Below are 24453 nucleotides of genomic sequence, written 5' to 3' on the forward strand. Positions count from 1 at the left end.
GGGAGGGGGGTGAGAGTGAGATAGTTCCGGCAGTGGGCTGCACCTGACCATTGCCTGTCATCCATCTTTAATAACACTCGTGAATCATTGATGGTTGAGCACAACTATCCCGTCTACACTCACTTCCCGCACTCCACGGAAGGACAACCACATCATCCATGTCCTCTATGCGGTCCGGATGTGGCGGGAACGGTGTACCTTCATGAGTGACATCGCCGGTGCGCCCGCACCGCCGCCATTTGTGCACGGCGTGGCCATCTGCGGACCCTGGTACCCGAGATCCAGCGCTCCCATCCGGAGGAGTGAGAAGAAGACCCCTCTGAGACTGCCATCGCTTGGAGTGTCCACCAGGGTGCGTGGTGGTGGCAGGCGTATCGACGTGTCTCAATTAAGGTAAATTAAAATCCTGGACGGTTTCCGCAAGGTTTTGTTGATAATTGAACACATCGACTCCTCCAAGCTAGGGAACTTCCAAAAACTTATGTATGACCATCTGAATCTCCTGTGAGAGTGAAACTGAGCCGACTGGGCACCCCGCGGCGATGACCCCAACTTGTCTTTACTCGCGTGTCAACAGAGGGCAAGTTAGGCGTGTGACTGGAATTACAGCCGCATTGTTTTGCCCCGTTAGATAGCATCACCCCCCCCCCTTTCCTACTCATGTGATGTTACTCTCAACGGGATATAAAAACTCTGAAACTGATATGGGACCTAATGTGGAGCCCTGTGGTGCACCCGCTCAAAGGAAAAGCTCTCCAGCGAAGGATTTGATGGATGTTAAGCCAGTGGACAGCACAATATGTAGTTTTTAATCCTCCTGGTCCCTTTTGTTGACATAACCGTTCTACTTAATGTGAATTATTTATCTAAATTTGAATTATTAATCCAGATATGCTTGCCTACCAGGCTGCCCATTTTAAATCCGTGACTGAACACTTTTTGCTAGTTTAATGAACAGTAAAAAATACAGAGTACAAAAAAGGAACATATCCACTCAATGAGCAACCAACACGTATATATTTACCGATTGTCTACATTTTTTTAAAGTATTGCAACAGTATTGTCCTCTGGAAACTAGTGAAATTTTTGGCTAATCTTTTGCCATATATTTTGGTTTGAAGTCAGTAGGAACACAATTTATGAGTAATATGACGGCACTTGACTCATTTAATCCCAAACTCTTTTTTTTAATTACTTCAAACATTCAAGCCCAGGTACTTTATATTCAAGTGTTTGCTGAAAGGCAATTCTCAATACGGCTGAAACAATGTATTACAGTAATCAATTACTTTAGATAATTACTACATTTATTTTTTGTGCTGAAGTACAGTTCCCGATTACTGTAGGTACTATACCAATGGATTTAGCACTTAATTCATTAGCACCTCATTTCCTAAAGTAATCATTACTTTCATAGTTGATTCCTGTAATACAGATATTTTATACCCTCCATTAGGGAAACACTTGTAAAATCTGGGGGGGGGGGATACCCTGGTTAAAGGTCTTGACCTTTAATTTTTTTTTTAAATATATCATTGGGATTGAATGGGTTAAATGCTGCTAGCTGCTGACACTGCTAGCCGTAGCCGCTGTTTAATACTGTCATTAACACCCCTAATTAGCAAGTGAATGCATTTTTAGAAAAACGTTGTTGATGGCGGTAGCAACAGTTTGTGATGACCTGCAAGATGAGTCAAGTCCACCCTTATGTTAAGTCATTTGGCCAGGAACACCTTCAAAATAAAAGCTTAGCAAGGTGAAATCAGGTTTATTTTGAAGTTGGGCTAATTTTTGCCGCCATTCGCTAGCAAGCATACACATAGATAAGCAGGTACTTGTGGCAGAAAAAAAATGAGTGACAGTTTTGTTAAATAAAAAAAAAGACTTGAATAATTGACTTAATTCACCCAATTAAATTGTATATTTTATGTGTCCACAGCCTTAGCGAGCCATCCCTGCACCACACAAAGGACAGCGCCTCATTTGAAGCCTGCTGCTGCGTTCGTCTTCCTCTTCCTCCTTCTCCAAGCTGCAAATCCCGCGCCCCCTCCAAGACGCACCCGCCACCAGGAACCACTCCTACTCTTACAGACTTCCCCTCTTTTCATCCCACATGCATCCACTTGTCCCAAGCCATCCGGTTCAACTCCAAGCCCCGTACCGTCAGGCCTCGCTCCCACACTTTGGTCACCGCCGGAGACCCCGGGCCTCTGGACCCCGTGGGGCCCCTGGCCTTGCATGGTCTCAAAAGGGAACCGCTGTCCATCATCGGGAAACCGTGCGTTTTGAACTGCAACCAGCGCCCCGTCACGGGTCCGGTACGCCCTCAGCTTCACGTGTTCCTACCCACGGAGGCGGAGGAGGAAACGGACACCAAGTCTTTGGATGAAGGCTTCATGGATGAGTTGGATGCTAAATTGGCATCGCTAAGATTGAGGAAGGAAAACGCCAGTCGGCTGGCGCCGCCTTGTGTGGCCAAAAGTGTGTAGTACAAAAATAAAATAAACTAATAAATTGCTATATTTTCTCTGCATGTCACATGCTGAAAAAAAACACTTCTGTTTTCTAGTATGATTTCTAAGGCAAAACATTATTTTCATTAAGTGAATTAATAAAATGTTATGATTTGTGTAGAATGCCACAAACACTCAACTCCTGAAATTCAAATAACCATATTCTTCTCTACCACCATATTTAGAATGTGTGACATGTCAAATATGTGAAAAGTTGCTTCAAAGCAAGATACAGTATGAGACATTCAATATTTCGATAGGTAAAATAAAAATAAAGACGCTTGTTTGAATATGAAGAGCTCCTGGACATTATTTCTAAGAAACGTGGTATTTAACTGTTTTGTGAGTTAAATGGCACAGTCGTTGCAGTATAGCGCCACCTGCAGCAGAGGAGGACTTTGAGATTTTTTCGGCCCAATTATCGGTGGCAGGTTTTGGCAGCAGTGCTCTTGTTTTGTTTTGCTTTTTTCTGCCATTTCACGACAAGTTAAGGGTAGTCAAGGTCTACAAGGAAAAAAGACAATGCAACGGTAGCCCACAAAGTGCAACAAAATTACAAGTGAGTAAGTAAACACTGGCACTGAAAGCAATGCTGTATTCGCGTTCGTTTTTAATTTTACTTATAAACACCTAATTTCGTCACTGGACAAGCTTGTGACTACATTATCACATTCTGAGGTTGCTTTTCAGGTTCTTCTCCGCACACTGTGTTCATTTTTTGATTTTGCGCAACAAAAATGGAAAGCGATCATCTTAAAGCAGCCGCTTGAGTGTAGTAAATGTAATGTCCACTAGGAGGTTTATAGAGCGATTTTTCTTTGTGTATTACCGGGCGAAACATGCGAAGAAGCGATCCCTGGTCAAGCTAACGACTTCCCTATCGTAGGATGATCAATTGGTGCTGATTTCAGGGTGCAGCTCCCTCCCGCAAATCAGTTAAATGCTTTGAGTCGTCTTTTTATGCACAATCCGAGCGTTCTGCATTGGCAGCGAACATGGAGGCTGTGGAAACTGGCGATGGACGTCAACATCCGGCCGCCGACGGAATGCGACTTGCGGTAATAATCAAGCTTCTGCACGCCGTCGCACATGACCGATAACCCGATCGGATTGGCAAGGCGTTTATCGGAGTGATGCATTTTTTCACACTTGCTTGCGTTGTTCGTTTTATAGTATTTTTGCAAAGCCCAGCCGCGCTTACCTTTATGAGCTACCTAGCTCCACAGCGTACACCTTGGCCAGGATGCTAGCGTTAGCTTAGCATGAGCTGAGCTAGTTGCGCGGCACTCGAATCTTTAAATTCGTGACAATGAAATAATATTGTTAAATTCTCAAAGTTTTATTTTTAATTGAATCTCTTTAAATTGTTTTTAAATCGAATTGGGAAGCAGTAGTTGTTTTGTAATTATATAATAGTTGTTAAAAGCCGACACTTTCCCTCGTTATTTTGTGGTTGGTATAATACGTTTACAAGTGGTAGTAATAGTTATTTTAATTAACTAACTAGCCGTATTTTACGCAAACTTGAACCGTAAATGCTGAAAGGTTAAAATGCACAATATTTGTTTTTGCGTCTCACGAATGCACCTATGTAAATTATTTTGGCTGTTTGTGTACAATGTACGTGGAGCATTTCATTATTTTCTTTATTGCTATAATTTCCTTCATCATTTTGCTATTTTTGAAATACCTTAAAGCTGAATTCAGAATCCCTTTTAAAATGTTTTTTTTCCTGATCACTTAAAGTTTAGTTAAGTTTAGAGAGCGCCTTAAATTTACCCCCTTTGCATTTCATTTACATAGTTTCATCTGGACTCCAGGAGCTACTGCAGTGGAAAAGGACCATTTATGTATTTATTTTGTTGTATCTTCTTGTTGTAACGCAGACGACAGAAGAGACGGGATCCGAAGCCCCAGCCGATGTTGCAAGTTCCCTCCCGAACCAAACGGAAGCGAACAAGTTTGAACTTAAAGACACGGCGAGCCCGCTGGTCCCGTGTCGCATGGAGGCCTTGAACGCCTCGCCGTCCCACTCGGAGGACGAGACCGAGGAAGGGGGCCTGGCCAGCGAAAAGGACGAGGACGACCTGGAGGATGACGAGGAGATGGACGCCACTCCCGCGCAGGCCAAGGACTCGGATTCGGAGGAGACTGTCATCAAAAGCGCCTGTTCTGCATCTTTTAGCCTGGATGAGATGATGGACATCGGTACCGTGGATCAACATGAACAGGAGGCTCAGATGTGCACAGATGATGACAATAATAATAATGGCAGCACAGCTATAAACACAGGTAAACAAAATTTGAAAATACAGAATATACATAAATAAACTAAATAAAGGTGTAAACAATCATATTATGCCGCCGAACAGGTCAGCTATCTTAATGCTAACGTTTGTTTGTTTTTGTTGTTAGTGTTAGAAGACGAGGAGTCGGATGCTGATGTGATTCCCAACGTCAACATGGAGGTGGATGAAGAAGTACCAGGAGAAGAGCAGGTGAAGGAGAAGGAGTTGGAGGGGACAGCAGCGACGGAAAAGGAGGCGGAGGAGAAGGACGAGGCGGAGGAGGTGACAGCCAAGGAGATGGAGGAGGTGACAGCCAAGGAGATGGAGGAGGTCAAAGAGAAGGAAAAGGAAGAGGAGAAGGCAGTGGAGGAGGTGACAGCTAAGGAGAAGGAGGTAGAGGAGGTGAAAGAGCAGGAGGCAGTGGAGGAGGGGAAAGAAAAAGAAGAGGAAGTGAAGGAGAAGGCAGTGGAGGAGGTGAAAGAGAAGGATGTGGAGGAGGAGAAAGCGAAAGAGGGAGAGGAGAAGGAGGTGGAGGAAGAGAAAGAGGAGGCGGAGAAAAAGGAGGATGAGAAGGAGGTATCGGGGGGGAAGGAGAAGGAGGTGGAGGAGAAAGAGACGGAGGAGGTGAAGGAGAAAGAGACTGAGGAGCCAAAGGAGAAGGAGAATGAAGAGCCGAAGGAGAAGCCGGTGGAGAAGGTAAAAGCGAAGGAGGTGGAGGAGGAACAGAAAGAGGAGGAGGTGCCTTTCTACGCCACACGCTCCAAAAGCAGAGCCGCAACAAGTGAGCCACACGCCCCTTTTTTTAAGCACAACACTCCCATTGTTTCTTTGTATTTGGACAAATATTTATTTTTTTGTCTCGGTTTGTCAAGTTATAGCCTTGAATGGAAATCCACCCCTCAAAAATTTTTGAATTTGTTTGATTGTTTTTGGGTTTAGTTTGTTTGCTTTGCTAAAAGAAATACTGTTCTTTTTCAACTTAAGAGGAAAAATATCAAAAATGGCATTTAAAGCTGTAATAAGGTTATAAATCAAAAATCCACAAACATTTTTTTTGCTTTTTTTGGCGGGGGGGTTAACATTTTTAACGCCCACAAAAAAAAATAAATTGGGATGGTCTGTCTTTGTAGTCTGTGACGTGATGATGACACTTTAAGACATAGCCATTAACTGATGTTTACCGCCACCTACTGTCTGGAGTTGAAACACGTAAACAAAGAATTTTCTTTTTGCTGGCATAATTTGACCGCCACTCAACAGAATGTTGCAAAAATCGCAGGAAAATCCATGTCATGAATCCTATTTAAATGCATCTAAAAAATTGTAATTATAATGGTTTTATATGGTCCAAAATTTGGACAATAATTGTTTTTGTAGACAAAATCTCACACGTCCAGCTGGAATCACATAGAAATGTCAGAATTGTTGCATTTTGAAGTGTTTTAATTGTCTGCTGCAAATTTCAGCTCCCTAGTCTTTTTTTTTTTTTTTTTTGTGATATTAAAAAAATCAAAGGAATTTTCATAATTTGTAACATAATGCCACAAGGGTTAAAAACAAGTGGACAGAATAAAAAACAAAAAGCAAAACATCTAATTGGTCAGGCCCAAATCATTGGTAAAAATACAAATTGATGTTGGAGAGCCAGCCGATACCTTTGTGTCCACTGGTGTGTCCATTTTGTCTCCGCAAGGCAATTAATTGCATCCCACCCAAAGACATTTCACATGATTGGAAAGGCCAGGATGTCCTCTTCTGAGGACATCGGGACTTAGCAGGGTCGCTCCAATGAATGTGAAGATATAGACCAAAAACAAATGTCCTCTACAGTGGACACAGATTAATAAGTTGTCTCTCAGGAAGATTAATTGAGTATCTTTTTTTTTCTTCTTTTTTTTTCTTCATCTCAGCGTCCGGCAGCTCGGCGTCAGCGTCCGACATGACCAACGGGATGAGAGTGATTCAGCTCTCGACGTCCGGTTCCTCTTCGTCGTCTTCGCCGCCGATCATCAAAATCAAAGACGAGCCCGAGGACGACGAGTACGAGCTGTCCCTCGTGTCGGCGTCCTCCGCTGTGAAGGACGAGCCCGTTGCCGCCAAGGTCGCTCGCTAACGCGTCCTTGCTCATCAGATTGTGAGGGGACGCCTTCATTTAATAAAGGCGAGGTCTTCACTTTCGCGTTTGCAGGAGGAGGACTTGCAGATCGACTCGGTGTACTCCGTGACCCCCGGCGGCGACGTCCGGCGGGGACGAGGACGCCCGCCGTCTTCGTCCACCTTGAGCATGTTGTGCGCCAACTGCCAGAAGCGCTTGGTCAAAGGCCAGACGGCGTTCCAGCGCAAAGGCTCGCCGTCGCTCTTCTGCTCCACCGCCTGCCTCACCTCCTCGCTCAGCTCGTCCAAAAGCGTCAAGAACTGCCACCGCTGCCAAAAGTGAGTCGGCAAATGGATTTTTTTTTTTTTTTCGAGGCCCATTACGATACTTAGAAGAACCAAATTCGTAAAACTAGCGATGGCCGAGTGGGGCTCCGAATCTTTTTCAGGAGCGCTGTTTCGTTGTTCGGGGCCTCAATGACGCAGTTTAAGGAGGACATCTAGTGGTCATTAAATGAAGTGCATCCTAATCGTATTGAAGCGTCAAATAACTCTTCATTTCGCAGTATTCGTATTTAAATGCACAACACATTACAAGCGTGCAATGGATTGTTTGGGATTTGATTTTCTGTGTACATTCTATGTACATAATATAACAAAAAAAACAATCCTCTTTTGTCATTTCTGTATGTAAACCTGCTGTATTATTTTTAATAAAAGAAGCAAGCAGACTGAACCAACATACAAGTCCATCGTTGTTCACTCACAGGAATGTTAGTTTTACTTCTTTGCAAAATTTACAGAGGAGCAATAAAAGGTCACGGCGAAAAACCAAGAAGCAATGTCAGTCACAGTGAAGTGGCGTTGGTTCATTTTTCACGCCATTTCCTACAAAAATATACAGTTTTGAATTGGGAACGTCTGATCTGTGAAGTCTTTGATGAATGGAGGATAGTGTTTCGACACCACTGTGTTGCTGTTTAAAATAAATAAATAAATAAAATTCTGCCAATTTTTGACAATTTTAAAATGTGTCTGTGCGTCCATCTGCCCTCTAGAAACATTTCCCGCCCTCAGGACATCATTCTGGCGCCGGATGTGGACGGCGTGACGAGAGGCTTCTGCAGCGAAATGTGTCTGAGCGCGTTCAACCTCAACAAAAGCTCCGACGCCAAAACAACGTCCGCTTCCAATGCCAAGCTGCAATCGGCCTGCAGCATGTGCGCCAAATACGGCATCGTAAGTCCATATGAACGCGCCGCAGCTGCACGGGAATTGATGCGTTCAAGAAAGTCTGGAAATTTCAGGAAATGTAATGGTTTTAATGAGAAAAATACTATTCTAAAAAAAAGCAACTATTACAGTACAGTAATAAAATTGGCAAATGAAAAAAAAAATGGGAGCGTTTGTTCTAATTTTTGCTTCAATTGAATAGCCATTGGCAATTGTTTTGGCCTCCAGGGGGCAGTATAATGCACATACAGTACATCGAGAGAGAGCTAATTTCTCAGTGAGCCATCTGGTATGGTGACATTTACCACCACCTTTTACAGCGTGTTTTACTGTCATTCAGAGCAGTAAAAAACATAATTAAATAAAAGCAAACTGTGCATTTTCCCATGCACTCATTTGCCAAAATAAAAAAAATATGCTGTGCAGGGACAAAAAATCTTATGGCGCTATTTCACTCCCACTAATTTATATGTTGATATACACACACACACACATACTTTCATGCATACATATGTATGTGTGTGTGTGTTTGTGGCAACTTTGTTATATTTATAAAAAATTTATTTATAAAAAAATAGTCCAAAAAAACTGGATTAAATTGATAAACAATTTTTTGGGGGATGGCCGAATTTCTATTAATTCCCTCAACACTCATATGGAAGCCTTTTTTTATTTTTTTATGTCTCTCTCCCCAGAGCAAGCACGAGGTTGTCCTGAGCGGCACGGTCCACAAGATGTGCAGCGACGCGTGCTTCAAGCTCTTCCGCACGGCCAATCGGCTGACCATGACGGGCTGCGCCAACTGCGGCACCCTCTGCCACGTGCGCCCCCTGCTGCTCAAGATGGAGGGCAGCAGCAAGACGCTGTGCAACCTTGACTGTCTCATCAATTACAAAAAGGTTCGCACGTAAAGCGCCCGCCTTAATAACGCACCCAATAACCCTTTTCAATGATCTTCTGTTGTTTTTTGATACGATGAAAGAAAGTAAAGATGAATCTGCCGTGCGCCATGTGCCGCTCCCCGCGTCCGCTCGCCAACATGGTCCACAACAAAAGCACCACAGACGACTCGGTCAGCCTCTTCTGCAGCAGCAGCTGCATCATGGCCTTCACCGTCCAGAGTGTCAGCTCCTCAGGTGCCAACGCACCCCTTTTGTCTAAACGAAGCCCCAAGACGCCGTCCTGACCGCTCGTACTTCTCTTGCGTCAGGCTCACTCGTCAACTGCGAAAACTGCGGCAAGAACGCGCTGCCGGCGTACCACCTGGCCATGTCCGACACCAGCATCAGAAACTTCTGCTCGCTGCCCTGCGTCATGACCTTTCAGGTAGCGCTGGCCCGCGCTCGCGCCGGCTGACTATGGCATGGATTTAACACCAGCCCGTGTGTCGTCTCAGGATAAGTTCAAGATGAAAAAGCAGCAGGTGACCATTTTCCCAAAGTTGACGGTGGCGTCCGGGCAGGAGCCCAGCGTGACGCCGCCGCCGCCGCAAGCCGCCTCGCTCGACTGCGCCCAGTGCTCGCGTCAGATGTCGTCCAAGCCCGACGTCATCCACATCAAGGTGCCGGTTCCGCACGATTAGAAATTATTTCTGATTCAATCCCAAAGATGTCTTTTTTTTTTTTTTAATTGATGCCAATAAAGTAGGTCACTTAAAAATATAAAAAATCAACCTACCTGATATGTCAAAACGCAATTAAAAACTGATCAAATGCTCCGGAATGTATCCCATATGACAATAAATAAAAAGCAAGTATCATTTTTCCTGATAACTGATATCTGTACAATATTAGTTGAAGTATCGGTAATGTATCGGAAGTGGAAAAAGTCAAAGTGTTGGAACACCCCTACCTATCTTAATGCCCCCCTAAATAGTAATCTCAAAAGAGGGCTCTTTATGTTTAATATTTTTCCCGTAGACAAATATTTATAATTATTCGTTTTTGAGAACAGGTCTGAAGCTTTATATAGTTTTTTGTGGATAAATATTTATTCATAATTAAGTTAATGATTTGTTTTTGTGAGGAGATCTACACAGTAATCCCAAAAGAAGACGCATTATTTTTAATATTTTTTCCGTGGACAAATATTTATAATTATTTCTTTTTGAGAACAGGTCTGACACTTTATGTTGAGCTTTAAATAATAATTTAATAATTAAGTTATTTATTTTTGTCAGCCTATCTCTTCTATGATGCAAAAGGGGAAGCTTTATATTGGATATTTTTTTGTGGACCAATAGAAATAAAGTTTGAAAGGTTCTAATTTAGTTTAATAGTTTTAAGTTTAATAAATCAGACACGGGTTGCATGTTTTAAGTCTTTTTTTTTTTTTTTTTTTTTTTTTCCCTCTGGCTGAAAACATATTTCACAGGAGGCACATCACTAAAAAAAAAAAAAAGTTTAAGAACTACCGCTTTAGTCTGCATTATCAGTATTGTATACGAAAGTGAAAAAGTTGAACCGGGAACCCCAAGTGTCTTTTTAAAAAAAAAAATTTGCGAGTAATCCTCTTCCGCCTTGGCTCAGGACAAGGTGGTGTTCGTGTGCAGCTGGAGCTGCGGCCAGGCCTTCAAAAGCGTGAAAAAAATCATCTCCAAGTGCGAGTACTGCAAGATTGAAAAGATCAGCCGCGAGGTCAAGCGCATCAACGGCAAGGACTGCTCCTTCTGCAGCCACGGTGAGAGAGCGCCCGTCCGCCCGCCCGCCCGCCGTCTCGCCCCCCGTTCCCCGGCGGCGCCGCCTTGACTCGGCCGACCCGCAGGCTGCAAGCTGCTGTACGAGCACGACCTGGACCTGCGCTGGGGCAAACACTGCAAGTCGTGCTCCTACTGCCAGTGCGTCTCCAAGAAGCTGGAGAAGGCGCTCTACGGCGAGTCCAGCGAGGAGTTCTGCTCCGAGGAGTGCCGCTCCAATTACACCATGCTCTTCTGCCACGTAAGTCCAAAATTTCAAGGGAAACGTTTGCCACCTTCTAATAAGACCATCGTTATTTGCTAATTTGCATCACTAATGACAACGCATATACATATTTCACAAAACTAAAGAAAACGGTCCATCATATTACAAAGGAGTCACTTTAATACAATTTAGCAATTAGTTGCTTCATGTTCCAATCAATCTGCTCTTGATTTGAAAATCTCATTACATATTGACTAGTCACGAACTTAGATTCAATTCGGTTAGATTTGTTGATGCGCTTTTAAAATCATCGCTCGAGATGATATTAAGATAATTCTGGCGGTGTAAATCAAACGGGTAATGCAATGAACTCTCTTTCAAATGGGTTGGTGACCTATGACCTATAGTGTCACATAGTTGAGCTATGTTTTATGTCCAGACGTCTCTGATGTGTTGGAGTTATGCTATATTTCATTCTCACATGCATAGTTAACATATTTTCCTACACCTCTAATCAACCAAAATCGCATCTTTTTTGTTTTTGTCTTCACATCTCCATCGGAATATAATTCCCCTCATATTGAATCGTTTTTTGATACCTAATTTCTTGTTAAGTCACATAAAAAAAAGCCAAACATCAGATCAAATACGATAAATCCACCCCTAGAGTTAGTTTACCAATATTGTCATATTTGTATGTTTTTATTAGGGCTGTCACTATTGAATATTCTTTGAATTCATCATATTGTCAAATATTCCACGATTAATAGAATGAGCGATAAAGTCATTTTACATTACATAGATCACAAAACCATTTTTCCACCATTGTTGAGAGGCTGTGAAATCAGCTGTGGAATATTTGAAGTTTGCAATATTTGAAGTAGTCAATTTCTTCAAATAGTTGCCGTTTACTTTAAAAGATGATCTTTCAATTTAATGTTAACGCCTCTCGATTCTATACACCGCTACTGTACCGTATTTACATCTTGAACTTTTATTTGAGCTGAGGGCAAGCCATAACTCTTGTAAACTTTCCACACAAAACGGATTTGTTTACTGAGCAAGCTCCGTTCCTTCAAGTTTTTCATGTCTGCCATCCCTTTTAATTCTTTCATACCTTTAATCTCATAAAGGCCGTCTCTCCCATGTTGGTCACCACAGTATACCCCAGCGCACCAAACTGACATCTAATTTTTTGTCTAATTTGTGTTTGAACTTATTGAGATCATATTTAGCTCTAATATAGCATATTTTGACTTCCTTATGCGCTGTCCAGGTTGCAAAGTGCGCCTCGTGTGGCCGTAAAGGCAAACAGAAGCACAGTCTCTTCGTTCTGGGAGAGGTGCGCAACTTCTGCGACCTGCCGTGTCTCTTCCACTTCTGCAACGTCCAGATCAAGACGCAGGGCGAAGTTTTCCCGCCGAGTGAGCCGCCCGCACCGTTTCGCGCGCTAGCACGCTAACGGCCCAGCGCCCTGACGCCGCCCGCGTTGTTGTTGCAGCCTCGCCCGTCATCGCTAATGTGGTTTCGCTGGCGGGACAGGAGCAGGCAGATGACGCCTCCCCTGGCAAGACCGCCAAGCAAAGTACGAACTTATTTATCGCCAGCCACTGAAAAAAAATGGATCTTAGGCGTCTATAGCCGTCATTGGTGGTGAATGAGTTCATTTGAGAAACTGAGCCTCCCATGCCACGTGCTTGGAATTCCTTTAAAACTTGCTTTGATAAACAGATTCAAAATCACCTAGTACCTTTTTTTTCCCCCTCGGTGTGAAGAAGAAGGAGAATATCAAATCACCACAAGAAAACGAAGAGAAGAGTCTCTCTCTGCCGTGGGCACCAGAAGTAGAGGAGGTATGTTTTATCTCACTGCCACTCAAAATTTAAAACATGTCTTTCAAAACATTTGGTTTAGTCCATTTAAGATTACTTGTTTTGCACATGGTATGTGTGTGTGTGTGTATGTGTGTGTGTGTGTGTGTGTGTATATATATATATATATATATATATATATATATATATATATATAAAAATATTAATTCCTATTGCAATACTCACATCAAAGAATTAATCACAGAGACAAAGCAAAAAAAAAAAAGCGTTTAATCCTTTACATTGTGTATTTTTTGTCTGTCTGCAGGTGCCGACTCGCAAACAATAGATCAAGATTTGGTAAGCAGCCAGTCGGCAAATAGATCCACATCGTGGCAGTTATTTACCGTTTTTTTTTTTTCCCCCCACTCCTCACTAGATTATTATTAGCGACAGTCCGGAGAAGAAGAGGCCGTCTCCTTCCACCAGCGCCAGCTCCACATCTACCACCGCTTCCAGAACCATGAAGAACAAGGCTCTGCTGTGCAAGCCGCTGGTGCAGAACAAGGGCGTCTCTTGCCGGACGCAGACGGTTGACGTCGAGGCGCAGACGGGTACGCTTACCATCACCGCAGCATTTTGCAAGCTACGTTTTGAAATTATTACCACAGTCATGCGCACAGCAAAGGTTCTTTAAAATTAAATGCAAATGTATTGAACTTAAAAGGTAAACACAAATGAACTAGGAAGTGAAATGATTCCTTGAATAATTAGATTTTTTTTTCTTCCCCGTTATTTTATATCGTGTGCAACGTCACGAGTACGTCAAGTTAACGGGGTTCATGCTAACACTTTTATTTTGAAGTAGATTCCAGCACCATGTTGTGGAGTATCGACTGACTTGACTCATCATTGACACATTATTTTAGAAGAGTCCTGACAACCAATCCCTAAAAATGGCTGATGAATTCAGAATCAAGAATTTAATCAAGTTCTAAATCCAATTTTAGGTGCTAAAAGTAATTCCTTTCATTTTAATGGAAGGAACCCATTGCAGATAAATAACACCAAATTGTTTCATTGTTGTGTCAAAAATAAAACAAAACTGTTGCCCTTGCTGTTGCTCCTTTAGAGATGTCCATCCCGAAGATGATGATCGTCCCCGTTCCCGTGCCGGTGTATGTCCCCGTGCCCATGAGCATGTACAGCCAGATCACCCCCAACTCGGTGGGCGTACCCCTGCCCGTACGTAAAGGCTCCACCGGTCAACGCCGAGCATCCTCGCCCCCGCGCGCGCGTGACCGCGTGCGCCTGTCCCGCAGCTCCCCGTGCCCGTGTTCCTGCCCGTCAACATGGACAACGCCGACCGCATCGTGGAGACCATCAAGAAGATCAAGGACAAGTTCCCGGAGGACCCCTACGAGGCCGAGCTGGTTCTAATGGCCGAAATGGTGTCGGAGACGAACGGAGGCGACGGGACGGACAAAGACGGCCAGACGAGGGAGGGCGGAGGTAGGAGAACATTTTGTGTTTGGCCCTCAAATCTACGGGCTAACTTCAGTCTGGCAATTCTCTATTAAGTGTTTCTCCAACTTTCCACCAATAGAGGGAGCTCTATGACCTTTATTTTTCCCCCACATATTGGGCTGAATGAAAACTGACCTTTTTCTGCTCAACGTGGTCTATTTAGTTTCTCCACAACATAGATAAATTTTGGTACATTAAGGTAAATAATGGATATTGGTAAAAAAATATATTATTTTTAGGGCGTCAGATCAGTTATTCTGGATGATTACAATTTTAATCAAAGTAGTAAATCCACCCATTTTTTTCAAAAATAAGCCCATTGAATTTTTTTTCTTTTAACATAAACGTGACATTCGTAACTCATGTAAAAACTTTTCCAAGATTGTGCATAACTTGCCCACATATAGCAATTTAGTAGTTAGTGACAATTGCAAACGTAAAACGGTGCAGCTCATTTTCAAACCATCCATTTTTAAAAATGACGAATCAATCAAGTTAATTATAACTTAATAATTTCCGGGTCTTAAGCTTCAATCAATGTTGGCATTTTCAAGTCCATTACCTCATTCGCTCTACCTTGTAAGCATCCAATCATATGCTTTACTTGGAGGTTAAAAAAAAAAGTCATTACCTGTGGTTATTGATTAATTGGATTAGAGGCAATATTATTTTCATTTACTTACCTTCTCTACATTCATACGTAAAACTAAAGAAAGTCCACTAGCTTAATGCTATTACTCAACGCTAAATGCTATTGGCAGGCTAACAAAATTAGCCTTGATGTAATTTTAAGACGCCTTTCAAAAAATAATATACAAGAGTGAAATCGTGCCCGTGTTTCTTTCCCAGACGCGATTGACGACTTGAACACGGACGACCTGACCAGGCTGCTCAACAGCTGGGACGATCCCAACGCTCCTCCGCCCGCGGACGCCGTCCCTCCGCCTCCCATGGACATCGAAGCCGACTTCCCCATTGGTGAGGCATCCCCATTGGCGGCCCCGCTCGATTTCCTACGACCTTGCTTCTGAGGCGGGCCGTTACTGTGCCCCCTTAGAAACCTTGGAGAGTATGGCCCTTCAGCGGGAGTCGTCATCGCCGCCGCCGGCCAGTCCCACGGCCACCGGCTCGCGGAAACGACAGTCGTCACGGAAACCCAGAGAGACCAGGGTAAGTATTAGCATGTGCATATATATATATATATATATATATATATATATATATATATATATATATATACACACAACTCTTAATTTTAAAAGATAAAAAAAAGTACTTTGTGTCCCTCACTTTGCTATTTTCAGCAATTGTAAACATTATATTTTGTCTTTTTCATGCACAATTAATACCTTTCAAAACATTTTTTCCATTGCTATTGAGTGAAAATGAATGCTCATGTAACAACCAATCACAGCTCAGCTTGCAAATCTCACATGAACGACAGGTGAGCCATGATAGCTCGTTACATGGGATCAAGTGCATAAGAGAAAAATCCACTTTTTTCTTGTTTTTCCTTACTTTTGCAAAAAAAAAAAGAAAAAAGAATAAATTGTATATTTATGCTACTTGTTTGTTGATTTGTATTTTAGTGTCATTAACTTTCTCTATGTTGGTAATGTGTATAAACAAATGAATACAGGAATTATTCAGGAAAAAGTGATTACACCCCAGTTTTGAGCCACAAGTGCGGCCATCAACCACATTACACACGTAACAAACGATGCCACAAGATTCAACGTCTCAAATCATGTCCATTTTCCTGTCCAAAGCTCCATCTTCACTATTAACCTATTTGTTTTTCCGTTAGGGTCGTAAAAAGTCAAACAAAGGCGCCGAGGCTGAAAAGGCCCGAAAAGACTCTGTGAGCAAGAGCTCCGCCCCCACCCCCAAAATCCCCAAGCTGAACAGTGAGTACGGCGTGGACGCCTGGAAGCGATGGATCCGCTGGCGGGACACGCAGCCCGACATGGAGACGCCGCGTATCGGAAGTGAGCCCGCTCTTGAACGGCTTCAAAACGGATCCCGTCCAGTCCATATCAGAAACGCTTTTTTTTTCTTCTTCCGCCCAGTGCGCCCCCTGGTGTTGAAAGAAGACATCCTCCGCTGCACCTCAGCCGAGCTGACCTACGGCCTGTGTCGCTTCATCGCCGAGGTCAAGCGGCCCACCGGCGAGCAGTACTCGCCCGACAGCCTCTTCTACCTCTGCCTCGGCATCCAGCAGGCAAGACCGAGCCCGCGAGCCCGCTCGGTCCCCCTTCCGCTTGTCGCTCACGACCTTGCCCGTCCCCTCGCAGCACCTGTTTGAGAACGGCCGCGTGGAGAACATTTTCACCGACAGCCTCTACTGCAAGTTCTCCGCCGAGTTTACCAACATGCTCAGAGGCTTCCAACCTACCCTCACATCTAGCGGTGAGTCTCCAACAAGCTACCAGTTGTTCTCTGTGAAATCAAATCAATACAAAATCAGATCTTTTTGAATCAATTTATGTTTGTGCAATAATTCATCAAAATAATCAGGGTGACACGACACCTGTCAACACGCAAAAGGCGGCCAACTCTACACGCTCAGTCTGATGCCCTCAGCGCTCGCCAAGATAGGTCCCGCCTTTTATAGCCATGAGCACTGAGAAAAAAGACATTGAATGGAGCAGTCACAATAGTTTTAAGGAGTGCATGGAATCTTTCATGTTTAATTCATATTTTATCTTATTTTGCAAAAGCTTGCATCATATTTTACCTGTTGACTCCTAACGTAACATATTTACCAGTCATGCTCAAAGGCTCGAACCTCAGATTTTAAATGTGCCAATTTTATTCTGTACTATTAGAACGTCACATTTAATCTCTACACGTTTTTTTTTTTTTTTTAGATACCAGTTTAAGCTCTCAATCCTCGAGTAGTCTTCGATACCAAGTATTGATACTACTAAAATGTTTGATGCACACATTTCCCACAAAACAACAACAAAATTTCATTTATTTATTTTTTACATTAAAATTGCAGGAAATATCTATTCATTTGTCAAAACGGCCACAAGGGGGCAGCCAATATTCGCTGCTGTCTTCATGAGTACTGGTACCTTGAAATAATGCTGGTATCTGTACTCACCTCTCCCTAAAATTTACATTATATACTATTCAGACCTATTTGTTCCTTTTTTTAATTTAATTTTATTTTTTTTAAACTGCAGGAAGTTGTCTTTTGTGATTTGTATTTCTGAGTTCGGCCAAAAGGAGGCAGCCTATTATAAGGACTGTGCTGTCTTTGTGACTACAGATATCTTGAAATAAGGCTTAATTTCTTTACTCACCTCTCCTTGTAACTTACTGATCATAACGCCTTATTTTTTATAATTTAATATTGACACACCTGCATTTATTTATACAGCTAAATGTAGCATATTTACATATATTGTACACAGCTCAAATGCGCCATATTTCCTGTCCCCATTTGCCTAATGTACATTGAAAATATACACCATAGTTTCTCTTCACCTGTGATGTGGCTTATTTCCATATTTAGAAGGTAATATTACATATAATAGCTAATGTTAAATATTTGTTTTGGGGCGGCAGGTTACATCCACTCGCGCGTGGAGGAGGAGTTCCTGTGGGAGTGCAAGCAGCTGGGCGTGTACTCGCCCATCGTGCTGCTCAACACGCTGCTCTACTTCTTCTGCAAGAACTTCGGCTTCACCAGCATGGAGCAGCACCGCCAGCTCTCCTTCGCCCACGTCATGCGCTGCACCAAGACGGCCCAGGGCAACGTCAAGACCACCTTCCTGCGCTTCTACCCGCCCATCACGCCCAGCGACGGTCGGGGCTCGCCGACGCGGCGGCAAACGCCAAAGTGCGCCGCTTGACCGTGCCCTCTGCGCCTTCGTAGATATGGACGGACTCCCGGCCAAGAGGCGCAAGGACGACGACGACGAGGTGAAAGAGGAGAAGATCCTGGAGATGAAGGAGAACACGGACAATCCTCTGCGCTGTCCCGTGCGACTCTACGAATTCTACATGTCCAAGTGGTACGTGTCACCGGAGGCTTGCCGTTGCCCTGATCTTTTGGGAGGGAATTTTTTTACTTGCTCGGCGCCAAAGCGGTACTTTTGTCAAAGTGGCGCTCTTCAACACACTTCAACAGAAATCCTTTGCATCAAGACGCCGCAAGGTGGCAGCAAAGCACCACTTCTGTCTAAATAAACCTTCCTCAACCCACATCAAAAATAGCTATCATGACTAAGTGCTAAATTAAGCACTAAAGTTATCATTTACTCTTGGAACTATAGTACTAAACTAATTGATTACCTTTGGTAATTAAGTACTAAAGCATTCAGTTACCTTAGGTCATTAAGCACTACTTTAGTACACACATTATTCAATTAATTACACATTTGCATGTGTTGCTACAGTACAAATATGATTGATTACGTTTGGCAATTAAGTACTGATATAATCAGTTACCCTAGGTAGTGAAGTAATGAAATACTCAATTACTTTCAATTGCTTAATAGCTGAAATAATCAACTACCAGTAAGTAAGCAGTACAAACAAAGTACCAAAGTCGTGATTTTGGTAACTTAGTATTGAACAGTAATTCATTACTTTTGTACTTAATTATTCAAGCTTCAGGTACAAAAGTAATCAACTATTTTAGTATCTAAAGATTTGGTCAATTTAATCATTTACTTGTGTTTCTACATTAAGAATATAAGCGATTACTTTTGTTTTGGAAGTACTAATCGGTTACCTTTAGGTAATTGTAGTGCTTAAAATAATCAACTTTAGGGTTGCAATCGTTTAATACCTGAAATGATCAAGTATTACTAAGTAATAAGTGCAAACAAAGTACGAAAGTACTTTGGTAACTTACTGCCCAAGTAAATGATTACTTGATTACTAGGTCTTATATGAGGTTTTACTACAAAACATATTTTTTTAAAATAATGCCGTAACAGGAACAGTAGTTTCCTTTTCAAAATAAGAGCAAATTAATTGGAACATGAAGCACCATAATTGGCACCTTTTTTGTTTATTTATTTTGGGATTATTGTCTTTTTTTTCTTCCTCTGCCCGCGCGTGTAGCTCAGAGACAGTCAAGCAGCGCACGGACGTGTTCTACCTGCTGCCCGAGCGCTGCTGCGTGCCCAACAGCCCGCTGTGGTTCTCGGCCACCCCGCTGGACGAGGACACCAAGGAGGCCATGCTCACCCGCATCCTCACCGTGCGCCAGCTGCACCTGGCCACCAGGCGGCAGCAGACGCCGGGCCCCCAAGACGACGACGCCAACGGCGGCGCCTTCGCCGATGACGACGACGACGACGAGTGGCCGTGAGCAGCCCGCGAACTCTTCCAGAGGTGTCTTGAAGGCAAGTTGCCACGTTCGGATTTGGACCAGACTTTTTTTTTTGTTTCTTTTCCGGTGACACTAAAGGCGGCGAAGCTGACCTTCCAAAAACTTTGAAGTGGAAGGGATCACACTTGGATTACCATAATGAACATTTCTTTGTTTGTTTGGAATGTATTCGATAATCCTGTTTTGTTTCGAAAGGTCCGACCAACGTCAATGGACAACCAGATGACACTGTCCGCATTTTTGTACCGTGTTAAGTAGATCAGTGTTTCCCAATCTTTACCGAGCCAAGGCGCCGAGTTCACAAAAAGGTGTTGGTTGAAATTATTCTAATGCACTCTGTGTGAAATTTTGCCCTTTTAAGTTTTTATTTTTCTGAATGACTGAAAACTGGTTACATAACGACGGACAAATGAAGCTTCGTGAGGCACTTGTGATATTTTTGAATCCCTCTAGGTGGCACACTGGGTTTAAATATTCAGTAGGAAGTTGTTCCTTTTTTTTTTGCACAAGCAAAACGGAGATGAGTTCAAAATCATCACAAATACTGAAGCTTCATTTTCTTAGCACTGCTGTTTAATTAGCAGCGATGGGAAAATGAAGCTTCACGAAGCACTCGTTATACACGGTACTTTGATCTTCGAGGGGAGTCCATTCGATTTTTTTGACTCCTTTAGATGGTGCTCTTGGTTTAAAGCTAACATTGGTGCAATGGAAATGTAATAAATTTCCACTACATCTTTAACGCTTAAATGCCATTGAAAAGAGTTAAAAAATATCACAAATGCTTCATGAAGCTTCATCTGTCCATCACTCGGAATTAGTACTTGGCCCCCTGGTGGAAGAACATTGAATTGTTCTGCCATTTCCCATACATCACTAGTCTAGATAAAGATGCAGTATTTATGGAAAATAAATCATAATTTTTAGAAAAATAGGTTAAAATTGGATCATTTGCGGTTGGGAATCACTGTTGTAGAATGTGTTCATTTCGTGTAGTTTAGGACAAACAAAACAATCTTGCCAAGTCAAACTATTTGAACGCATCGTACTTGTGATTCAAAGCACCTTTTAAGAAGACAAAATGGCCTTTCCAAATATTAGCTATGTACAAATAAAAACATATATTCATTCATGTATCTCTTGACACACATTTTGTATTGTTGTTTTGTTTCTTTTTTTTGTTTTTGTTTTGTTTTTAATAAAACTGCGAATGTTACCTATTGGGCGTTACATTCATGGGAATTCGATTTTGGAGCCGCGGGCACTTTGATGAAAGTTTTGACTCGCGCTCAGAAGTAATTGCAGGACAGTCGTCCCGTCTGCGCCGCCTTCTCGCAGATGTACTTTTGCCGGGCGCCGCAGGCTTTGTCGAACCAACACCGGAGGTCGAGCGCGCCGTCCTTCTCGCCCATACGGACGCAGTCCTCTCCGTGCTCGGCGTCCTCGCCCGGCCAGTTGTCCGGCTCGCCCGGGCTCCAGAAGGTCAAGCTGAGCAGAATGCGCACATAAATGATGACATTGTTAAAAAAAAAAACATTTTTGATCTTCCTACCTCAGATTAAGAGGCGAACCATCCGCCCACAACCATTCGGCCTCCTGCTTGGCGTCTGTCAGGCCGATCCAGAATTTATCCTCTTTGAAGTCCATCTTGTCTCTTAGTTGTCTCTCCACAAAGCTCTAATCAGGTAAGACCACATACAGGTGAGTAATGATGTCACATCGGCAGCTCAGGTGCAATAAATTCGCTACCACCTAGCTTAGATTGGAGTACTTTTTTTTTTTTATCTGTTTTGCTTCCAATAAATACATATCGAGTGGTTATTTTTATGTTTCTATGGTAACAGGTACTTTATTTTGTTAAATGTAAAGTTGCGTTTTATTGTGAAAAGCAAAACAGTTGCATGAGGCACATACCGGTTAGTGTTTTTTGTTTGTAAAAAATGTACATATTTGTTGGCTAAAGCAGTGGTTCTCAAACTGGGGTCCGCAGGGACTTGAGTGTAGGGGGTCCGTGAAATAAAATGAATACATTGTGAAAGTATTCGTGACTCTTCAATAAAAGCAATCGATTCTACCAGTTTTAATATACTGTATTTGAAAATGTATACATTCTGAAATTTGTCAAAATGCATTTTGTGTCTACAATTGCTTGCCATCGAGACGACGAAGCTAGCAAAATTAATGCTGCGTTTGAAGTCTGGAGTGGACATAAAATCGTGTTTTTGAAAAACGCACCCAAATTGAAGTATAAAACTTAACACCCCCCCCCAATACTCAAGATAATCAGGAGATAAAGTGATTACTTTAGTTCACAATTATTGAAGTAATCATTTACTTTAGCACTTAAAATAACCCGCGATTAGCATTGCGCGTTTAGCATTTAAGCTAGCAGTTAGCTTGTTAGTGAATGTTCGCAAGCTAGCATAGGCTAATGTTTATCAAATAATAGAAAAGTAGAACATTATGGCTACTTCTTTTCTGAGTGTTTTTGTTCCACAACAAAAGTGCATAATCTAGCCCCTGAAGAGTCACAAAGTTTTTTGTTTAATTTTTTTTTTTTTTGGAGGGGGGGGGGGTAGAATAACCCTGGTCATTTGTTGCTAGGCAGAACTCGTGGACTTGTGAGCGGCACCTGCTCTTCCCGGGTGTCGATCTTCAGCAGGTCTGCGCGTAGATGCTGGCAAACGCTTCTGCTCATTTCCCAGGTTAAATTGATAGATGAGAACCAGTAGCAACTTTTTCCATAAAGCTCCCAACCTTGGTCACACCTTCTGCAGGCGCCATCTTGGAAGGTACCGCAGAGAGTTTTTGGTAAACCATGATTAGCTCAAATTGTTCATGTCACGATAATAATTTTGCATAATTATTGGATTATCTAAAAAAAAATCTCTGTCTTGGAAAATAAAGTTTTGTTCTGCTGTTGTTAGCTCAAAATGCTAACATCTTGCTACGAACTAAAATTCATTGTCATCCGCGTAGTTATTTGAAAAGTGGGCGTCGACTTATTTTTATAAAGTAAGAATCTTTATAGCCAAGATGCTGACATTAAGCTAGTCAAACAAGGCTCCATCACAATGCTAGAAAGCTTAGCTTGCTAAGCTAATGAGGCTAGCTTTGTGCTCAACCTTCAAGATAAGCAGCAAACTAATATTTTTTTTTCTTTTTTACTCACTTGTTGGCGCTGACTGACTGGCTTTCCACGCCTCATGCTCAGCCTTCAGATTTTGGAGATTATTCCTACCCTGCACATTCAGGTAAGCTGCAAGAAACGAGGAAGCCACGATGAATAATATGCATTCAGCATTAACCGTAAACCGCTAAATAAAGTAACTCACCAACGCAACAAAGAGCGACAAGTGCAAGTATCAAGAGAATGCACAATACCAACAAGGCTGCTCTCTCCAATGTCAACTTTGACCTCGCGGGCTTCCCATTTGTGTCTGGATACACAAATCCAAAATTTTACACTGCATAACACTCACACATTGTAATTAATTACAATCAATCAATTTGGCAGCAACGGTGCACCACAGGGATCCAATCTAAATCCCCTTTCAAGCAGTATAACACTCTATGTACTATATTTGGAGAAACGTAGAACACAGCTTGGGAAACTTTTTTTTTTAATTTGTAATCATTTGTAGAAAGATTTTTGTTATTAAATACTACTGCTGCAAGTAATATATCCTGTTATTTTCTATGAGGTTATTAATTAGACATTTGTGGATCTCAAGTGCCCTTTTTATTTACCAAAAGATTCAATTTGACATTTTACATTTTTAAAATATATTAACCCATTCAATGCCAGCGACGTATTATTACGTTTTTTTTCTCATTCATTCATTTAATTCATTTTCAGATACTTAAGTATTAAATCGATACTTAAGTATCTGTGATTGAATGTCTGGACTCTTAAAAAAAAAAAAACAACAACTTGCAAATACGTCGCTGGCATTGAATGGATTAAACTGGTTGCCCTGCAGTCAGGCCACAGACCCCCAGGAGTCCTCGGACCCCACTTTGACAACTACTGGATAAGACACATACAGTACACTCAAATGTACAACTGCATGAATCATGACACTCAAAAATACTGTAATATTAATTTTACACAGGAGGTGTTCCACAGGGCTCAATTCGAAATACTTTTGTTTTTTTATGGAATTCTCTTTCTACTGTTTATATCTCTTGTTCTGTCTGAGCAGCATCATATTTTTTTTTACTTGTAATTGATCAGAAGTGTTAATATGAAAAGAAGTTACCAATTTTTGTTCCCAAAATGTGGTTGTTACTGCTTGTTGTTTATATGCTGGTGGTGTAAGAGACTCCTTAAATTATTACATTGCTGGTTCCTCTTTTTCGTCTTTTTTTTTCCTGTTCTGTCATTGACAACGTTGTCAGTTATAATTTGAAGTTAAATGAATCATTTACACATAGTCATGGGCATGACCGAATTTAAAGAAGGTGAACCCACCGTGCTGTGGGTCCGATTGTGTTTTCGCCACCTTGATGGAGGCGTAGTTTGTTTCTGCCGCTGATGAGGCTCCATCTGATCAAACAGAAAAAAAAATGACAGAAGAATGTACAAGTGTCTTACTTGCTGTTCAACGCTCACCATTGGGAGCTTTTCCTCGAGATTTGAGGAAAACCACGTCCGAGTAGAGAACGTCCGGCTCTGCCATTTTGGCACCGTGAAGAAAGCCGCAAGATCTTTTACTTGACCGTCTTCCTGTT

At 42.3% G+C, this 24453-nt stretch overlaps 2 protein-coding genes across 6 annotated transcripts; one reads left to right on the plus strand and one right to left on the minus strand.

Moving 5' to 3' along the window:
• Positions 1-3368: 3368 nt before the first annotated feature.
• On the plus strand, positions 3369-20935 carry LOC148406363 (zinc finger MYM-type protein 4-like). Of its 5 annotated transcripts, none has more exons than XM_088404679.1 (28): positions 3369-3571; positions 4400-4805; positions 4929-5329; positions 5402-5582; positions 6712-6902; positions 6990-7234; positions 7954-8134; positions 8824-9027; positions 9111-9264; positions 9339-9454; positions 9525-9689; positions 10657-10807; positions 10892-11064; positions 12305-12452; positions 12530-12613; positions 12804-12881; positions 13168-13199; positions 13279-13453; positions 13972-14084; positions 14162-14351; positions 15216-15344; positions 15424-15536; positions 16174-16354; positions 16436-16587; positions 16661-16775; positions 17943-18182; positions 18253-18391; positions 19449-20935. In XM_088404679.1, the coding sequence occupies exons 1-28, from the start codon at positions 3509-3511 to the stop codon at positions 19696-19698; spliced, it is 4770 nt and encodes a 1589-aa protein (XP_088260805.1). In that variant the 5' UTR covers positions 3369-3508; the 3' UTR covers positions 19699-20935. The 5 variants fall into 5 exon arrangements, 4 of the variants coding, with proteins under 4 accessions (XP_088260805.1, XP_088260806.1, XP_088260803.1 ...); XM_088404680.1 differs by having other exon boundaries at positions 4929-5251; positions 5426-5582; XM_088404677.1 differs by having other exon boundaries at positions 4929-5582.
• LOC148406364 (CD209 antigen-like protein D) lies at positions 20515-24453 on the minus strand. Its single transcript, XM_088404681.1, has 7 exons — positions 24335-24453; positions 24194-24268; positions 23055-23159; positions 22892-22978; positions 22352-22503; positions 21272-21396; positions 20515-21207 (listed from the first exon to the last, which is right to left on the minus strand). Exons 1-7 carry the CDS (start codon positions 24399-24401, stop codon positions 21009-21011), a joined length of 810 nt encoding a protein of 269 aa, XP_088260807.1. The 5' UTR covers positions 24402-24453; the 3' UTR covers positions 20515-21008.

The sequence above is a fragment of the Hippichthys cyanospilos genome, chromosome 21, assembly GCF_059441005.1.
Source record: "Hippichthys cyanospilos isolate Australia breed blue-spotted pipefish chromosome 21, RoL_Hcya_1.0, whole genome shotgun sequence".
NCBI lineage: Eukaryota > Metazoa > Chordata > Actinopteri > Syngnathiformes > Syngnathidae > Hippichthys > Hippichthys cyanospilos.

What these genes read in the sequence shown, in the direction of transcription:
- LOC148406363 (XM_088404677.1), top strand. Translation starts at nt 3,509, where the DNA reads ATGGAGGCTGTGGAAACTGGCGATGGACGTCAACATCCGGCCGCCGAC. An exon ending in CCAGAGTGTCAGCTCCTCAG is followed by an intron (nt 9,265 to 9,338) that starts GTGCCAACGCAC and finishes CTCTTGCGTCAG; the next exon opens with GCTCACTCGTCAACTGCGAA. An exon ending in GAATTCTACATGTCCAAGTG is followed by an intron (nt 18,392 to 19,448) that starts GTACGTGTCACC and finishes CCGCGCGTGTAG; the next exon opens with CTCAGAGACAGTCAAGCAGC.
- LOC148406364 (XM_088404681.1), bottom strand. Translation starts at nt 24,401, where the DNA reads ATGGCAGAGCCGGACGTTCTCTACTCGGACGTGGTTTTCCTCAAATCT. An exon ending in TCGAGGAAAAGCTCCCAATG is followed by an intron (nt 24,269 to 24,334) that starts GTGAGCGTTGAA and finishes CTGTTTGATCAG; the next exon opens with ATGGAGCCTCATCAGCGGCA. An exon ending in TCGACACCCGGGAAGAGCAG is followed by an intron (nt 21,397 to 22,351) that starts GTGCCGCTCACA and finishes TTACCTGATTAG; the next exon opens with AGCTTTGTGGAGAGACAACT.